The 18,818-nt window shown below is 41.8% G+C and overlaps 1 protein-coding gene across 2 annotated transcripts in view; it reads right to left on the bottom strand.

The window, feature by feature from the left end:
• Positions 1–18,818, bottom strand: part of FHIP1A (FHF complex subunit HOOK interacting protein 1A) — a 292,970-nt gene that overhangs the window by 77,573 nt on the left and 196,579 nt on the right. For both annotated transcript variants that reach the window (XM_061142495.1, XM_061142494.1), the window contains one exon: positions 15,807–16,433. In XM_061142495.1, coding sequence (XP_060998478.1) covers positions 15,807–16,433 — 627 coding nt within the window. The remainder of the gene's footprint in view (positions 1–15,806; positions 16,434–18,818) is intronic.

Genomic DNA, 18,818 nt, shown 5'->3' with positions numbered 1-18,818 from the left:
AAAGTCTAGAAGAAACCCCTGGGGTCACCGGTCAGATAGATGTGATGATGGTATTTCAAACCGAGCTGGAGAGGTCTAAACTGAAGCATCGGCAGTGGGGAAAAACGATTAAGAAACGGCAGGCGCACATGTCAGGCGGAGGGGGGTGCTCTAACTGAAATATCCACCAACCCAGTCTTAACCCAAAGGCAGGAGGTTTACCTCCTCCCCCTGCTCTGTTCCTGGGTAACACTGACAGCGCTCGGCTTCAGTCACTGCCGATCAATGAGAACTCCAAACTGTCACGTTTTCCAGCTTGGTCATTAAGAAAATGCTGATGCCTTAAACCAAGACAGAAACGTACAAAACGCAGAAAAAACTAGCAGACACTCACTTATGCTGAGTGCCTGCTAGCTTTACCTTGTGGAAAACGGACCCAAGGAAAACAATGGATTTCACGGTACATGGAAGTGATGCTAGCCAGCACCATAGGGATGCCGACCTGGCAGGTGTGCAAAGGATGGACAGGAAGTGCCCAGAACAGAAGCAAGGGAGTGACCTGTGAAAGGTGCTGCTCTAGGGTAAACCTAAGGTTATAAGGAGCTCAAACGGGACAGAAGCATTCAAGAAAACAGCCCCTTCTGAGTTAGGCCCAGAGAAGACATAGCAAAGCATTCACCAATCTCACAGACTAATAAGAGATAACAGGCAATTATAGGAGTGTAATAAATGCTCAGACTACATCAGAGAAAATATGTCACTGTGGATAAACCCAGACTTGGAGTGTTAGGAGCACGAAATGTTCTCAGAAGAAGTGATACCCAAGAGCTGCTGAAGAATGAGTAAGAGCCAAAAAAAGTTCTTATTGAGCTTTATTATTTTTAAAAGTTCTTATATTGTTAGAAGCAAGAATATTTGGAGCAGAGGATGTAAAAAGCATGAAGGAGCAAAAAAAGAAGGCACCTTCCGGGAATGAAGAGAACTGCAGTATTACTGGAGTGAAGATTTACAGGTGGAAGGAGCCTGGCGAGGCATGCCTGAATCAGACCCTGCAGTATTCTGCAGGTCAGACACAGAACTGAAGGGACAAACCAGTGGAGAGCCCAGTAGACAGAGCTCTGGAGCCATCGCATGGAGATGAGACCTCAGTTCAGTTCAGTACAGTTCAGTCACTCAGTCGTGTCCAAATGTTTGCAATCCCCTGGACTGCAGCACACAAAGCTTCCCTGTCCATCACCAACTCCCAGAGTTTACTCAAACTCAAGTCTATTGAGGTGATGATGTCATCCAACCATCTCATCCTCTGTCATCCCCTTCTCCTCCTGCCATCAATCTTTCCCAGCATCAGAGTCTTTTCAAATGAGTCCATTCTTCACATCAGGTGGCCAAAGTATTGGAGTTTCAACTTTAGCATCAGTCCTTCCAATGAATATTCAGGACTGATTTCCTTTAGGATAGACTGGTTGGATCTCCTTGCAGTCCAATGGACTCTCAAGACTCTTCTCCAACACCACAGTTCAAAAGCATCAATTCTTCAGTGCTCAGCTTTCTTTATAGTTCAACTCTCACATCCATACATGACTGCTGGAAACACCATAGCTTTGACTAGATGGATCTTTGTCAGAAAAGTACTGTCTCGGCTTTTTAATATGCTGTCTAGGTCATAACTTTTTTTCCAAGGAGTAAGCATCTTTTAATTTCATGGCTGCAGTCACCATCTGCAGTGATTTTGGAACCCAAGAAAAGAAAACCTTTCACTGTTTCCACTTTTTCCCTATCTATTTGCCATGAAGTGATGGGACCAGATGCCATGATCTTAGTTTTTTAAATGCTGAGTTTTAAGTCAACTTTTTCACTCTCCTCTTTCACCCTCATCAAGAGGCTCTTTAGTTCTTCTTCACTTTCTGCCGTAAGGGTGGTGTCATCTGCATATATGAGGTTACTGATATTTCTCCCAGCAATCTTGATTCCCACTTGTGCTTCATCCAGTCCAGCGTTTCTCATGATGTACTCTGCATATAAGTTAAATAAGCAATACTTATTTAACTTATACAATATACACAGCCTTGATGTACTCTTTTCCCAATTTGGAACCAGTCTGTTGCTCCATGTTTGGTTCTGACTGTTGCTTCTTGACCTGCAAACAGATTTCTCAGGAGGCAGGTAAAGTGGTCTGGTATTCCCATCTCTTTCAGAATTTTCCACAGTTTGTTGTGATCCCCACAGTCGAAGGCTTTAGCATAGTCAATAAAGCAGAAGTAGATGACTTTCTGGAACTCCCTTGCTTTTTCAACGATCCAACGGATGTTGGCAATGTGATCTCTGGTTCCTCTGCCTTTTCTAAAACCAGCTTGAACATCTGGAAGTTCACGGTTCACATACTGTTGAAGCCTGGCTTGGAGAATTTTGAGCATTACTTTACTAGCACGTGAAATGAGTGCAACTGTGCAGTAGTTTGAGCATTCTTTGACATTGTCTTTCTTTGGGATTGGAATGAAAACCGACCTTTTCCAGTCCTGTGGCCACTGCTGAGTTTTCCAAATTTGCTGGCATATTGAGTGCAGCACTTTCACAGCATTATCTGTTAGGATTTGAAATAGCTCTACTGGAATTCCACCACCTCCACTGGCTTTGTTCGTAGTGATGCTTCCTAAGGCCCACTTGACTTCACATTCCAGGATGTCTGTCTCTAGGTGAGTGATCACACCATTGTGATCACCTGGGTCGTGACACTTTTGTACAGTTCTTCTGTGTATTCTTGCCACCTCTTCTTAATATCTTCTGCTTCTGTTAGGTCCATACCATTTCTGTCCTTTATTGTGCCCATCTTTGCATGAAATGTTCCCTTGGCATCTCTAATTTTCTTGAAGAGATCTCTAGTCTTTCCCATTCTGTTGTTTTCCTCTATTTCTTTGCATTGATCACTGAGGAAGGCTTTCTTATCTCTCCTTGCTGTTCTTTGGAATTCTGCATTCAAATGGGAATATCTTTCCTTTTCTCCTTTGCCTTTCACTTCTCTTCTTTTCTCAGCTGTTTGTAAGGCCTCCTCAGACAGCCATTTTGCCTTTTTGCTTTTCTTTTTCTTGGCGATGGTCTTGATCACTGCCTCCTGTACAATGTCACAAACCTCTGTCCATAGTTCTTCAGGCACTCTATCAGATCTAGTCCCTTGTCTATCTGTCATTCCCACTGTATAATCATAAGAGAGTAGACAGAATGAAAAGCACTATCACAGAAAACCAATCAAACTGATCACATGGACCACAGCATGGTCTAACTCAATGAAATTATGAGCCATGTGTGTAGGGCCACCCAAGATGGACAGGTCATGGTGGAGAGTTCTGACAAAACATGGTCCACTGGAGAAGGCAATGGCAAACCACTTCAGTATCCTTGCCTTGTGAAGCCCGTGAACGGTATGAAAAGACCTCAGGCTTTATACAGACCAGAGAGAGAAGGGAAGGGAGCTTCAAATGGTGAGCTATGACAATCCATGGTGCCTGACATCAGACAGGGAAAGTCAGGAAGTGTGGCTCCAGGTATGCCATATTTGGAAAAAGTATCTACCAACTGTCGCCTCCCCCTTTCCCCTGGCTTGTTCCCACAGCGCCCCCTGCAGCCCTCCATACAGCAACTGCCTTCCTTGCGTGCGTTAGTTTAAGGTCTGTCTTCTCCATCTCCCCTGGCCTGACCGGTTCACTCCCGTCCACCCTGCAGACTGGGGTGATCTGCCAGTCAGACCCTAGCAGTACTTTCCCTGAGTAACACAGCCGTCAATAATACAGGGCAGACCTGGCCACCGGGCACCTGGAGGTCTGGGTGCAGAGAAACCGGAGGACAGACGCCACGGAGGGAGTGGGGGCGGGGCTGGAAGGGGCGGGGCTGGAAGGGGCGGGGCTGGAAGGGGCGGGGCGGGGCACAGCAGCCACGGCTGAGTGTGTGAGGGGGCAAGGGAACGAGATGAGCCATTTCAACACTGGAAAATCAAAAGATCATATACACTTCTCTGTTCTGTGTCCTAGTGACCTTCATTAACTCATTCATTCAGTCTCTTGTTTAAAATAAAAGTCACTGAGCACCCTCAGGACAGGCGCGATGTTAAGCACAGAGTATACAGCAGGCAACAAGACAGCCCGTGTATCTCTTTTTCAAAATCAGGGCATCTGCAGTCCCAAGAAAGAATGTCCCCTATTTAAAGCATTTAACTCCTTGTCAGCAAACCCAAACAAATCACTTTAATTCCTGTTTTGAATGTGACCCCAGTGAGCTCCTTGTTATAAATCAGAAACCTCTGGCAAGAAAGAACAGAGACCGAAAGTTCTCCTTGAAGGGAAATCTAATCTTGATGCCACATTTTTAAAATCAATTACATTTGCTAACTCATGCTAAATTAACCACAGAAGAAAGGCTTTAATTCTGCATACTCCCGATTCCTTAACCACTTTGAGCCTTTGAAGATGAATTCATAAAGACAGGCTTAATTTGTCTGACTAAGAAGCTGGGAATAACTATTCAGTATATCAATATAATTACAGCAACATTAATTTTCAAATTACATCCATCAGTGACAGTAATTAAAAATAACACATACCTAATATTCACTTTTTTTAAAGAGTGTCCTGAAAAGGGCATGGCTGAGACAGGAACTCCACCCGCCTGCACGGGAGGACAGTGCAGTGTGTCCCCTGGACACCGACACCTGTGCGGTTCTCGCCTCTAGAAGCGGAGCCAGAGAACAGACCTGCAACTGTCTCCAGCACAGCAAAGAAACATGGGAGAGAAGAGTCTGCAGAATGAAGAGGACTACATGGTCTTAAGAGCAAGACTGCAAATCCTTTCTGCTAAATATTTATCCTTTCCAAGACGTTGCTCAGATTTCAGATTCCTTCATCCAGTCCACATGCATTTCTAGAACACCAACGATAGGCCAGGCACCATGTCAGGACTGGGGAACAAGCACTGAACAAGTCTGACCAGGTGAGACGGAGGAGACAGCTGATCAACCAGTAAATGCAAGAAAGACTGTTACTACTGGTGACTACTTCCTGCTGACCTTTATTCACTGACTCATTCAAAAAAACAATGCAGGGAATATTATGGGAACAGGAAGAAGAGAAAGGAGAGGCAACAACAGGTTTGCAGATAATTTTGCCAAGAGTTTAATGATATAATCTAAGACAATTTTAACTTAAAAATTCAAAATATATATTGACATTCAACAGTTAATATTTTTAAATGCTCAGCCATTCTTTTAGCCCTTTATTAATCCTGACCACCAAAAAGTGATGGTAAAACATTATACTTATTCCCAACATAGTGGCATCACCACCCCCTCCCCACCACCACCATTGTTTTTGGCTGTGCCGTGTGGTATGCAAGATCTTAGTTCCCTGACCAGGGATCAAACCCTATCCCCTGCACTGGATCACCAGGGAAGTCCTATAACCCAATATTTTTAATTTATCTTTTCTCAAGTCTTAAAAAAAAACGAATGACCACATAAAATGCTAAAGATGACCAACAATGAGAAAAGCAAACTATGTCCCTGACAACAGGACAGAGCAGCATGCTAACTGCTGAGACCATGGATTTCAGTATCAGATGACCATGGCTTTGACTTTGCCACTAACAGGCAGTTGTTAAAGCCCTCCAAAGCTCAGTCTCCTCACTGAGTTGTTGCAACGATTAGAAGAAATCATGCATGTAAAGAAGTGGACATCATGGTTTATACACAGCATCGTTTCCAATGGAGGGGGGAAAAAATGACGAGCACAGAGCAGTGAACCATCAGCAAAGGTTCACCTTTAACTTTAAACACCTAATAGTACCCAGTTAATTTCAGCAAAAGCAAAGAAGACTGTCAGCAGATGGCTTTAGTCTGAAGCTAGCAGCGAAACACCTGGTAGGGACCATTTGCGACAACATGCCAAAATAAAAAGCCTCATAAATTTTAGATATGGGATAAATAACTTTCTACCTGCGGCTGTGTACCTAAAGGTTGCTTATTTCAATGTGCATTTCCAAATGTATATATAGGCTGTTTTCAACTTCTGCCAACATACAAGTGACAAGGGCTTAATCATCAATACTTGGTTTTAAAAAATCATAAGAAGCGAGGGTCATTCAGAGTCCCCAACCATTCGTGGGCACTAAATTCTTCCCTAGAGTATCCTTATTATCTTTCTCTTCTTGGGAAAACACATCCTGAGACAAGAGGCAGAAACAGCAAGCTCTTCCTATAAACCACAGAACAAAAGTTTCCAAAAGTGGTCCAGTTTCCTTAAAGAGCCATTACTCTTTCCAAAGCCTGATGCTAACACACTTTGACAATCATACTAATTAGGAAAAGCTTTTTGTCAATTGTGGTCCTTAGCCAGATGGTTAATAGAGTATGCTTTTATCTTCAACATAAAGAGGTCTTTTTTTTTAAATTATGTTGTCAGATGTAATTATAGAAAACTGGGAACAAATGAGATTACGGGATCTATCCTAAGGGGCAACTTAACACAACGAAGCACTGTGTTCCATTCTAGCAAATAAGGTCAGCTGGAGATGCTTTTCCTCCAATTTTAATGAACTGTATACAGTGTTTTAAAACATGTTTTTATAAAAGCAACAACTACTCAGTGAAATCTACCTATAACTTAGTAAGTGGAAATTTAAACACTAAAAATAGGCTCTATTCAAGTCCAAACATGCTTAAATCTTTAAAATATGAAATATTACAAACATGTAAAACAAAATAGAAAATCATCCCCAAGATTTAACAGATTTAGTTTTGCCATATGTTGGTCCTTTAATGGACTGGAACCGGGTGGTCCAGAGTCGACGATGAGAAAGTGAAAGGAGGAAAGAGGCTAATAGTCCCTGGGTTATGCAGCCAGCTTTCGCGCCCTAGGGAATCAGCCAGAAATAGAGAGATAAAGAGAAAGAGAGGAAGAGAAAGAAAGAAAGACACGGGGACCAAACCTCTGATGGAGCAAAGGTGTTTTAATCAACATGGCGTGGGCATATATACTGTAGTTTCTCTCAGCAAAGATAAAGATTAAAATTCCAGACTTACAAAACACAAGGCGATCCCTATTAAAGAGAGAAGAGGGTACTTATCACCATAATGAGAAACTAACAAAGGAAATGCCTGGATTCCTCAGCCCCGGGAAAGGCGTGCCTCTCCTCTTAATTCCTGAATATTCAGGAATTAATAAGGGCCAGAGGGTTCCTGACAGATCCATAACAGCACACGGGAAGCCTCCTGTTAAATGCTTCCTGACAGCCACAATTTCTTCAGAGTGCTCTTTATTTTTCAAAAAACAAAACATTACAAGTAGAGCTAAACCCTATTCCAATCTCCATCATCTCTCCTTCCTTTGCACCCAAAAGTAACCACAGTCCTGAGCTTAATATATATTATTTCTGTGCCTGTTTCTGTACTTCTACTGTATTCATATATATCAAAAAAACAGTACACACTAAGATGTTGTCTTAAAAGTTTATGTAAGTTTTATGCAAATGTTAACATTACTATATGGAACATTTTGCTACTTACTTTTTTATGTTTTTAGATTTTATGCTTTTTGCTTTTAGGTTTATTGGTGTTCACACATGTAGGTGCAGTTACATGCTAATAAATGTGAAATGTAATTCATTTATTTTTTATTGAACTACATTTGACTTGTCTTCTGCAGTGGCTCAGGGGTAAAAGAATCTGCCTGTAATGCAGGAGACACAGGAGACGCAGGTGCAGTCTCGTCGGGAAGATCCCCTGGAAGAGGGCATGGGAACTCACTCCAGTATTCTTGCCTGGAGAATTCCAAGGACAGAGGAGCCTGGCAGGCTACAACCCAGAGGGTTGCAAAGAGTTGGACATGACGGAAGTGACTTAGCATGCACACACAGTTGACTTATTATTAGTTTCAACATAATTCAACACAGTAACCTGATATTCTTATACATTAGACTCCATTCAAAATTATTATAAAATATTGACTATATTCCTATGTTGTACATAACATCCTTGTAACTTATTTTATACCGAGTAGTCTGTACCATTCACCCTATTTTGCCCTGATCCTAGCCCCTCTCCCCTCTGATGACCACTAGCTTGTTCCCTACATCTGTGAGTCTGTTTATCTTTTGTCATATTTAGTTTCCACATACAAGTGAATACATACAGTATGTGTCTGTCTCTTATTTATTTCCTAAGCATAATACCACTCAGGTCCCTCCATGCTATTTCAAATGGGAAAATTTCACTCCATTTTTATACAAGGAAAACAAAGCACTAATTCAAAAAGATACAGCCACCCAATGTTCACTGCAGCACTATTTATAATAGCCAAGTTATGCAAGCAACCTAAGTGTCCATCAAGAGTTGAATAGATAAAAAAGATGTGGTAGATAGATAGATATAGATGCAGTGGAATAATGCTCAGTGATTCATTCATTCTGAATGCTGAGGAGTATTCTGTTGACATCGTATATACCATTTTATCTTTTTCTTATTTCTCTTTTTCTCCTTCAAATCACTATTCCACAGAATATCTCTGTGCATATACCCTTGTAAACATGTGCCAGGCTTCCCTAGGGGAGATATCGAGAAGTGAAGATGCAGGACTACATGGCACGCAAACATTTCCTTGAAAGTGAAAGTCGCTCAGTCATGTCTGACTTTTTGAGACCCCACGGACTATACAGTCATGAAATTCTCTAGGCCAGAATACTGGAGTGGGTAGACTTTCCCTTCTCCAGGGGATCTTCCCAACCCAGGAATCAACCCAGGTCTCCTGCATTGCTGGCGGATTCTTCACCAACTGAGCTCTCAGGGCAATATTGCCATTCTGCTTTCTTGAGTTACTGTACCAACACGGTGTTACTGGACGTCTTAATGGTTAGCCACTCTGATGCCGTTACCTGTTGTCTCACTGTAAGTTCATTTGTATTTACTTGATGCTAGGGAAGATGAGCATATTTTCATATGTATCAGGTTTGGGGTCTTTTGGGAACTGCTGGTTCATATCCTTCACGCACGTTTCATCATTTTCTTACTAATTTGTAGTATCACAAATATTTTTATGTATTTTGGGTACCAACCATTTGCAAATATGTGTGTAACATACGGGCTTCCCAGGTGGCACTAGTGGTAAAGGGCCCACCTGCCAATGCAGGAGATGTAAGAGATGCAGATTTGATCCTTGGGTGTTGCTTTTCTTCTTACATCTTTTCTTTATGATTATTGCTTTATACAAAGTCTTAATATTTTATCACTCATGTACAAGATAGGGGTTAAGCATACGGGTGACTGAGTCAGACTGCTCCGGTTCAAATCCTAACCCTCTCTCTTACTAGCCATGTGGCCTTGTATGAATTTACACCAAGTCACTCACTGTACCTGAATTTCTTCATCTATAAAAGAAGAATAACACTAGTTCCAATAGTTGTGAGAAATCAATGAATTAACACATATAAAGCACTAACAATAGTAGCTGGCATATAGTTAGCTCTCAACAAATATATTACAGTTATCATTATTCATATAATTATTTCAGCTATTCCCAGGTAGCGCAAGTGGTGAAGAACCCGCCTGCCAATGCAGGAGACATAAGAGACTTAGGTTCAATCCCTGGGTCAGGAAGACCCCTTGGAGGAGGGAATGGACGCCCACTCCACTATTCTTGCCTGGAGAAAACCAAGGACAGAGGAGCCTGGTGGGCTACTATCCACTGGGTCGCAAAGAGTCGGACACGACTGAAGCAGCTTAGCATGCATGCATATGATATTTAGCATCAATTTGCCATGTTCCTTCAAAACCTCTACTGGGATTTTAAGCCATGTTAACATCTCACCAATTATACCTTACAATTTACAAAGGGGAAGTTTTATCTTTACAACCCAGGGATCGAAGGATTACTGCCTTAAACAACCGAGTGATCACCTATGCTATCACGAACAGTGGTACAACCTAACATATGCTTCCTGTTGTGTATGGCATCTCCTATAAAGTATTCTTACGAAATGTACTTAACCTGAATTTAACCAGGCATTTAGACCTAACTCCCGATTTTCAGGAAATACCAGTGATAGGGACCAGTCAAACTACATAAAGAAACAAACCTAGAACGTGGAGTGTTCTGAAGACAGTGGCTGAACTCTTACAAGGTCACCGCCATGAGGATAAAAATGGCAACCTGTTGTGAATTAACAGACCAGGGATACACGACAGTCGGAAGTATACAGTTTGAAATGTACCTTGTATTGGACTCTAGTTTGGGGTGGGGGGTGGAATCTGTAAAAGTCATTTGTGGCATAACTGGGAAACTGGTTATTAGATCATATTATAGAACTACTGTACAATTTTCTTAGGTATAATAACAGTAGTGTGGTTGTGTAAGAGCGTGTCCTTATTTGGACACACACAAGGAGATACATATTAAAATACTTGATGTCTATAATTTAATTTCAAATGGCACAGCAAAAACAAACAAAGAGCACAGATGGTAAGTATACCAAAGTATGACACATATCAACAACTTTGAATTTAAGCACTATGTATATGGTGTTCCTTTTAGTATTCTTTCAAATTTCTGTATTTTGTTCCATTTCTGTGTTCTGCTTTTTTCCACAATAAAAAGTTGTAAAACATAAATTGTGTTAACTTCACAGATTGATTTGCAGAAAAGCATTATCTACACAGTATCTACAAACGGCAGGGCTTTCCATCTATTTCTGTCTTATTTTATGCCCTTCAATAAAGTTCCATAATTTTCCTTGCAAAGCCTTTTACATATTTGTTAGATTTCCTCAAGATACTTTAGAATTGTGATGCTTTTGAAAACAGTACCTTTTTGAAATTGCCCTGTAGATACTGACCGAGTGAACTGCCCAAACATTTTGATTTGTTTCAATACCTGCACTCCTTCTTGGACAGTAGAACTACCCGAAGCAATTCAAGTAAGCCAAACTCAAAATCTCTGCACAGCCCCCTCGTGACAAAGTCCGTTCTTTAATGAGCCTCTGTCGTCACAACACTGCTCAGATCCAGTGCCTCTCCTATCCTCATTCCTATCACTCTTGCTTCTAGACCCTAATGGGCGTCCCTGCTTCCTTAACAACTCCCAAACTTACATGGTCAGATTAAACTACAAGAATCCTGACTATGCTGCGTTCTTCATCAAACTTCTCCAAGATCTCTCCAAACTGAATGAATACGGTAACTGTGGGAGGCAGACTAACCCCCACAAAGCTGTCTACATCCTAATTCCTGAGTGTATGAACAAGTTAGGTTCTATGGCAAAGGAAAATTAAGGATGCAGATGGAAATAGGGGTGCTAATTAGCTAATCTTTAAGCAGGGATGATCTTAAAAATCTTTAAATTCTGGATGATCCAGGTAAACACAACATAATTACAAGGGTTCTTGTGGAAGTGGAAGAGGGAGGCAGAGGAGCAGAGTCAGGGGAGCCATGACTCCAAAAGGATGGTGAGAGAGATGTCATACTGCTGACTGTGGAAGGGAAGGAGTGAGCCATGAGTTGAGGGATGTGGGTGGCCTCTGGAAGCTGGAGAAGGTGAGGAAAAGGACTCACCATGAGAGTCTCCAAAAAGGAGCAAGGCTTGTCAACATCCTAAGGTTGGCCCAGTAAGACCTGTTGGACTTGTAATCTATTGTAAGATGATACTACTGTAAGATAAGCATCAGTGTTATTTAAAGCCACAGAGTTTCTGGGAATGTGTTACAGCGGCAAGAGAAAACTGATACAGCTGCTAGGAAGCGGCTGTGTGTGGCGCAGCAAGCTCAGCTCAGGGCTCTGTGAGGACCCAGAGGGCTGGGATGAGGGTGGAGGTGCAAGGGAGGCTCCAGGGAGGGGATATGTGCATACACAGGGCTGACTCAGTTCACTCAACAGCGGAAACTAGCGCAGCACTGTGAGGCAATTACACTCTAACCAATTAGTTGTGGGTCTTTTTTAAAAGAAAACTAATACAGACACTCAGATTCAGGGTGAGAAGTTACACTTTTGCCTAAAGGTATGTTCTTTTAAAAGGATTTATAATCTAGTTTATAATTCTGTTGAAGGAAATAAGGAAAGGAGATTTATTATGCTGGCACAGATGAACGGAATCAGTTCTTTACTTCCCACCTGACTCTCGGTCTTTGGGGGAAATGGCAACCCACTCCAGTACTCTTGCCTACAAAATTTCATGGACAGAGGAGCCTGGAGGGTTACAATCCATGGAGCCACAAAGAGTTGGACATGACTGAGTGACTGAGCCCACACACACACTTTCTGCAATTTTTGATTCTGTTGGTCAAAAGCTGGAAGAAAAGAGACATATGGTGCCCTGAACTTAACTCTATTTCTCAAAATTTTTACTCATTTGTTCCCCCTAAAACAAATATTCATCAGACACTTCGGTGACCTCAGTTTGTTTGGTTTATTAATAAAGACAGGAATTTAGTATTATAAAGAAGATTGCTACTCTTGAACCTCAAAGCCAAATACAGCATGTCAATCACTAGCATAGCTATTAGCACCTGGGGCAAGGCAGTTCTTTGCTGTGCTTGACCATTCCACAAACTACTGGACATTAAGCATCCCTGGCCCCTGCACACTAAAGGCCAGACGACCTCCCTTCCAGGCCCCCATGTCTCCTGACAACCAAACACACCCCACATACATTTCTAAATACCCTCGCTCTGGGTCAAGAACCACCCACATGGTGTTCATTAACAATGAATCTAATCTACTTATGGCAATTTGCCTGGCCTGTTCCTATAAAACTCACTAATGGTCTTACACACTATTCTGGCAAAATCAGGCACGTTTAAGACAATACAGTTTATAAAGAAACACAATGAGATGATCAGTAAAAATAATACATAATGGAAATAGACTGGAGATGTTCACTGGGTTAGGAAAATAAAAATAGCCATTGCTCAACATTTTACAAAACAGAAGATCTGTTGTTCAGTTCCTAAGTCGTGTCCTACTCTTTGTGACCCCCATGGACTGCAGCACACCAGGCTTACCTATCCTTCACTATCTCCCAAAGCTTGCTCAAACTCATGTCCAGTCGGTGATGCTATCTAACCATCTAATCCTCCGTTGCCCCTTTCTCCTCTCGCCCTCAACCTTTCCCAGCATCAGGGTCTTTTCTAGTGAGTCTGTTTTTCACACTAGGTGGCCAAAGAATTGGAGCTTCAGCTTCAGCATCAGTCCTTCCAATGAATATTCAGGACTGATTCGCTTTAGGGTTGACTGGTTGGATCTCCTTGTAGTTCAAGGACTCTCAAGAGTCTCTTCCAGCACCACAGTTCAAAATCATCAATTCTTTGGCACTCAGCCTTCTTTATGGTCCAACTCTCACATCTGTACATGACTACTGGAAAAACCATAGCTTTAACAATATGGACCTTTGTCAACAAAGTGATGTCTCTGCTTTTTAATATGCTGTCTAGGTTGGTCATAGCTTTCTTCTGAGGAACAAGTGTCTTTTAATTTCATGGCTGCGGTCATCATCTGCAGGGATTTTGGAGCCCAAGAAGAGAAAATCTGCAACTGTTTCCATTGTTTCCCCATCTACTTGCCAGGAAGTAATGAAACCAGATACCATGATCTTAGTTTTTTTTTGAATGTTGAGTTTTAAGCCAGCTTTTTCACTCTCCTCTTTCACCTTCACCAAGAGGCTCTTTAGTGCCTTTTCTCTTTCTACCACTAGGGTACTATCATCTGCATACCTGAGGTTGTTGATATATCTCCCACATCTCCCATGCTGGAAATCTTGATTCCAGCCTGCGATTCACCCAGCCTGGTATTTCACATAATGTACCCTGCATATAAGTTAAATAAGCAGTGTGACAACATATAGCCTTGACGTACTCTTTTATCAATTTTGAACCAGTCCATTGCTCCATGTCTGGTTCTAACTGTTGCTTCTTGACCTGCATACAGGTTTTGCAGGAGGCAAGTAAGGTGGTCTGCTATTTCCAACTCTTTAAGAATTTTCCACAGTTTGTTGTGATCCACAAGGTCAAAGGCTTTAGCACAGTCAATGAAGCACAAGTAGACGTTTTTCTGGAATTCCCTTGCTTTTTTTATGATCCAATGGATTTTGACCATTTAATTTCTGGTTTCTCTGTCTTTTCTAAATCTAACTTGTACATTTAGAAGTTCTCAGTTCGCATTCTGCTGAAGCCTAGCTTGAAGGATTTTGAGCATAACCTTACTAACATGTGAAATGAGTGCAATTGTATGGTAGTTTGAACATTCTTTGGAATTGCCCTTCTTTGAAACCGGAATGAAAACAGAACTTTTCCAGTCCTGTGACCATTGTTGACTTTTCCAAATTTGCTGGCATACTGAGTGCAGCACTTTCACAGCATCACTTTGTAGGATTTGAAATAGGAGGTGATTTCATCACCTCCACTAGTTTTGTTCATAGTGATGCTTCCAAAACCCACTTGACTTCACATTCCAGGATGTCCAGCTCTAGGTAAGTGACCACATCATCGTGGTTATCTGGGTCATTAAGATAATTGTTATACAGTTCTTCTGTATATCTTAATATCTTCTGCTTCTGTTATGTCCTTGCTGTTTCAGTCCTTCGTTCATAGGGATACTTTCTAAGGCCCACCTGACTTCACATTCCAGGATGTCTGGCTCTAGGTGAGTGATCACACCATCGTGATTATCTGGGTCGTGAAGATCTTTTTTGTATAGTTCTTCTGTGTATTCTTGCCACCTCTTCTTAATATCTTCTGCTTCTGTTAGATCCATACCATTTCTGTCCTTTATTGAGCCCATCTTTACATGAAATGTTCCCTTGGTATCTCTCATTTTATTGAAGAGATCTCTACTCTTTCTCATTCTATTGTTTTTCTCTATTTCTTTGCATTGTTTACTTAAGAAGGCTTTTTTATCTCTCTTTGCTATTCTATGGAACTCTACAAATCCATAAATCTGTTGTTTAAATACCCCTTCCCAAGGTGACACTAACCGCATAAAGCAATCAGAGGCGTATAGCTTTGTGAGAGCCTCAGACAGTCCCAACTATTTTCCAGGCCTATGACTGGGCCTGACTCCTCAGGCATCCACATAAGGCCTTACTCTCTGTTGCTCACCAACATACGCTTAAGGGACCGTACAGAGTAGAGGACTTCTTGCTACTTCAAACTGTAAATATGTATTTCTCCTTTTAAAATAAAATCAGTGCTCTGCATTTACAATTTTGGTCATTATCTTGCTGGGAAACAAATTAATTTGTGAAGCCTGCTGTGAGGGGTCTGACCATATGCCATGACTCATTGGCTCAAAACCAACCTGAAAAGCCAAGAATATAAGATGAGCAGGTTTTACAAATTGCTCAGGAGATGCTTTTAGAAAAAAACAAAATAGCTCCTAACCCAACACAAATGAACCAAGAAACAGTAACACATATAGTTTCCTCTATTGGCTTATTTCAAGCTGACATTGCTCAGCCATAGAGCATCTCAACTTAAATTCCTCTCCTCCTTCCAAAATATTTCCTCTAAACATCCTTCTATAGAAGGTGACAAGAACAGATTGCTGGAAAAAAAAGGAAAAATATTCATTAAACCTCTGCATTTCCAATGCAAAGGTTTGATCCCTGGTGGGAGAACTATGATCCCACATGCCACACAGCACAGCCAAAAACAAACAAATAACAATAACAAAAAAAAAACAAGAAACAAGATTTTCAGCACAAAAGAGATGCAAATAACAATCTAAAGAAGCTTTTAAAAAAAGTATTTCTCATCAGCCCAAGAGAGGAGAAGAGCAGGAGGCAGAGGGGCCAGCGAGAAAGACTTACGGGACAGAAGTAGGTGTTCTCCACGATATGGCGAGCCACCACGCTGTTCTCGGCGGACAGAGACATGATGAAGAGCAGGGCATCCCGGGCCTGCTGGCCGACGCTCCCCTCCCGGTGAATGAAGGGGATCAGAAGGGAGAAGATGAGGAAGTTCGCAGCCCCTTGGTCCTCACTGGTGTGGAAGAAGAGCTCCAGGATGGATGGGTCTTTGGCAAGAATGGAACAGAGCTGATTGAGCAGGACTACCAGCTTCGCCTCCACAGTGGGGGTGGCTGTCCCCGAGCAGGAGCTCAGCAGCATCATCAGGGGCTTCAGAATGGGCTTGTGGTGCAGCAGAGGCTGGCGGGACTGGGTGATCAGCATCTCGTACATCTTGAGCTGCTCCATCTTCGTCTCATCGGTGAATTCCCGCCTCAGGCTCCAAAGGAATAGCTTCTCCATGATGTTCTCGGAGACCACGAACTCCAGGATGGGCCCCATGGCAGCACCCCTGGCCTGCTCTTCAATCAGCAGAAACAGCATGTGCTCCACATAGTTCTGAACGGCACTGGCCTCGTCTGGAGGGACAGGCCCGTACTTTGCCTGGGTGTTCTTCAAGGGGTCATGCTTCTCTAAGATTTTCACAACCTGTAACCAAATCAAACATGTGTCATCCATCTGATGTTTACCATAGCTTACAAAAACATACTGCTGCTGACTGTACCAAATCTTCATGGAAAGTGCAAGAGCCATGACCCCCAACAAGATATATGTGAGCAACTGCTATACTCAAAATGGATAACCAACAAGGACCTACTTTATAGCACACGGAACCCTGCTCAGTGCCATGTGGCAGCCTGGATGGGAGGGGGACTTAGGGGAGGACGGATACGTGTACATGTTCGGTTGGGTCCCTTTACTGTTCACCTGAAACTACAACAACATTGTCAATCGGCTACATCCCAGTACAAAATAAAAAGTTTAAAGTTTGGGGGAAAAAAGATATGTGAGCCTTCTGCATCTCCCTCTCATGAGAATAAAATGAAGGGGTTAAAACCTACAGAAAGAAGATGTTTGAAGTTGTTCATTTAACATAGTTACACATGTTGGCAACCTAAATGTCAAAGAAAGTGATATGATTATGTAAATTAAGCTGCATACATTTCTGGGCCTATTATTATGAAGACTATTAAGCAAAATTTTAATAAAAACAAAACTGTAAGTGATATGTTAAATGAAAAAATAAGTTAATTGTATACAATTAGACTCATCATGATCAACTACATCAAAAATATGAAAGTGAAAAAAGACTAAAAAAATACATAAAAATAGTAATAGCTGTTGTGTTCAAAGTAATGACAAGTTCTGAATTTTTTTTAAGCTGTCAAGAACATAATACAGCTTTTAAATTTTAAAATACATTAAATCAGCAGGACTACCGTTGTTCCCCTACAAATAGCACTGATTTGAAGCCTTCAGCCACAGAATGCAGCTCCTCACATGCCCCCGACAGCCCTCCTGCCCTCCTGCATGGGCACCCTCCTCAGTAAAGCATGCATCATAGGAAGGAGGAGAGAAGACGGATGGCCCTGAGACATGTACCTAGAAGGATCCCCTAACGCATGGCATATGTTGAAATTTTAAGCATGAAGAGTTTGAATGGTGTATTTTTTCAAGCCAGAAAAAAATTTTTGAGCTAACCAATTACAAAACAAATCCCTAAAGCACAGGGTTTCTGTTTGGGGTAATGAAAAAGTTTTGAAAGTAATAGTGATGGGTGCACAACACTATGAATGTAGTTAATGCCACTGACTAAAAATGATAAAGATGGCAGAGCTTGTTTTATATATTTATACGTACCACCAAAAAAGAAAAAAATTATTGAAATTAAAACATAAACAATCTCATGTGACAGTCTAGGTGTTTCTCTCCCTAACTGCTGGCCTTTTAACGCTTCCTACCTCTCTCCACCCATCAACACTTAACTTCTACTTTGGTACCTGAAAATTAAAACAATTTTATATCTCAGCTTCCATTAAACTTTATGACTTGGAATTTCTATGATAAATATCCATTCAATTCACTTCCTTTAAAATGTATACACATGTTAATTCTCAAGCATTTTACAATGACTTTAAGTTGTTCCTTTTTGCCTTTCTGAACCACACACTCTGTGGAATATGTTTCACTTCGGTCTTACCCTCCTGGCCCAGTTCTAGGACATGCTGTTACGTGTTCTGGTATTTAGGTTACAGAATTTTTGCAAGTCACTGCGGAAACTGGCAAAAAAGAAGGCTACGTCAGCACGCATGAGCAATGAGGGAAATTTATTTCTCAGGGAAATGTCTAAGTCTTTCCCCTTTCTGAAACAGAGTAAAAGAACATTTATAGACTAGGCTAGTTATCCTTGTAGATGAATATATTTCTACAGAATCTGTAATCTCCATCGCTTCCATTATAAAATTAAAAATACTGCCAGGGTGATGCCGAAAACATTACCCCCAAAACCCTTGAGCTGATAGTTTCAATGAGGAAGGCTGTGGTTAGCAGTCACCCAGGACATGCACAGCTCGGGGACTTGTGGCCTAGGTCTTCCCAATGGCCATCCCCTCTTCTTGGCTGCATGGACTGCAGAGTGCCCCCCCAACCTCCATGGACTCCTCCAGGACCCCTCACAAGCCTGAGGACCTCACTGTGAGAAACACTGGGGTCTGTTGTCCTACTTTCCCTGGGTTGTGACCTTGACAAAGTCTCACAGTGTGGATCGCAGTACCACACTCGCTCAAAAGGGGGCACCACCTCGATACAGGATGCTCTCCAGCCCCAAAGACCCCTTCAAAGCTCCACATTCTAAAGAGCAAATTAGCTCTATACTTATATTAATTCGATAATCTCAAAGTTCATATATTGAGTTTACTTATGAGAGCTATCTATACAGCAAGGCCTCGGGGTAGAAATGTAATTATACTTCTCATGTGTGCTTAGACTGTCTAAACTATCTGAAACTGGGCCTGTGCATTATACACTGATAGT

This window comes from Dama dama, chromosome 5, assembly GCF_033118175.1.
Source record: "Dama dama isolate Ldn47 chromosome 5, ASM3311817v1, whole genome shotgun sequence".
In the NCBI taxonomy this organism is placed as follows: Eukaryota; Metazoa; Chordata; class Mammalia; order Artiodactyla; family Cervidae; genus Dama; species Dama dama.
The sequence above is the reverse complement of the archived record's forward strand: the minus strand, read 5'-3'. Positions and strand labels throughout refer to the sequence as shown.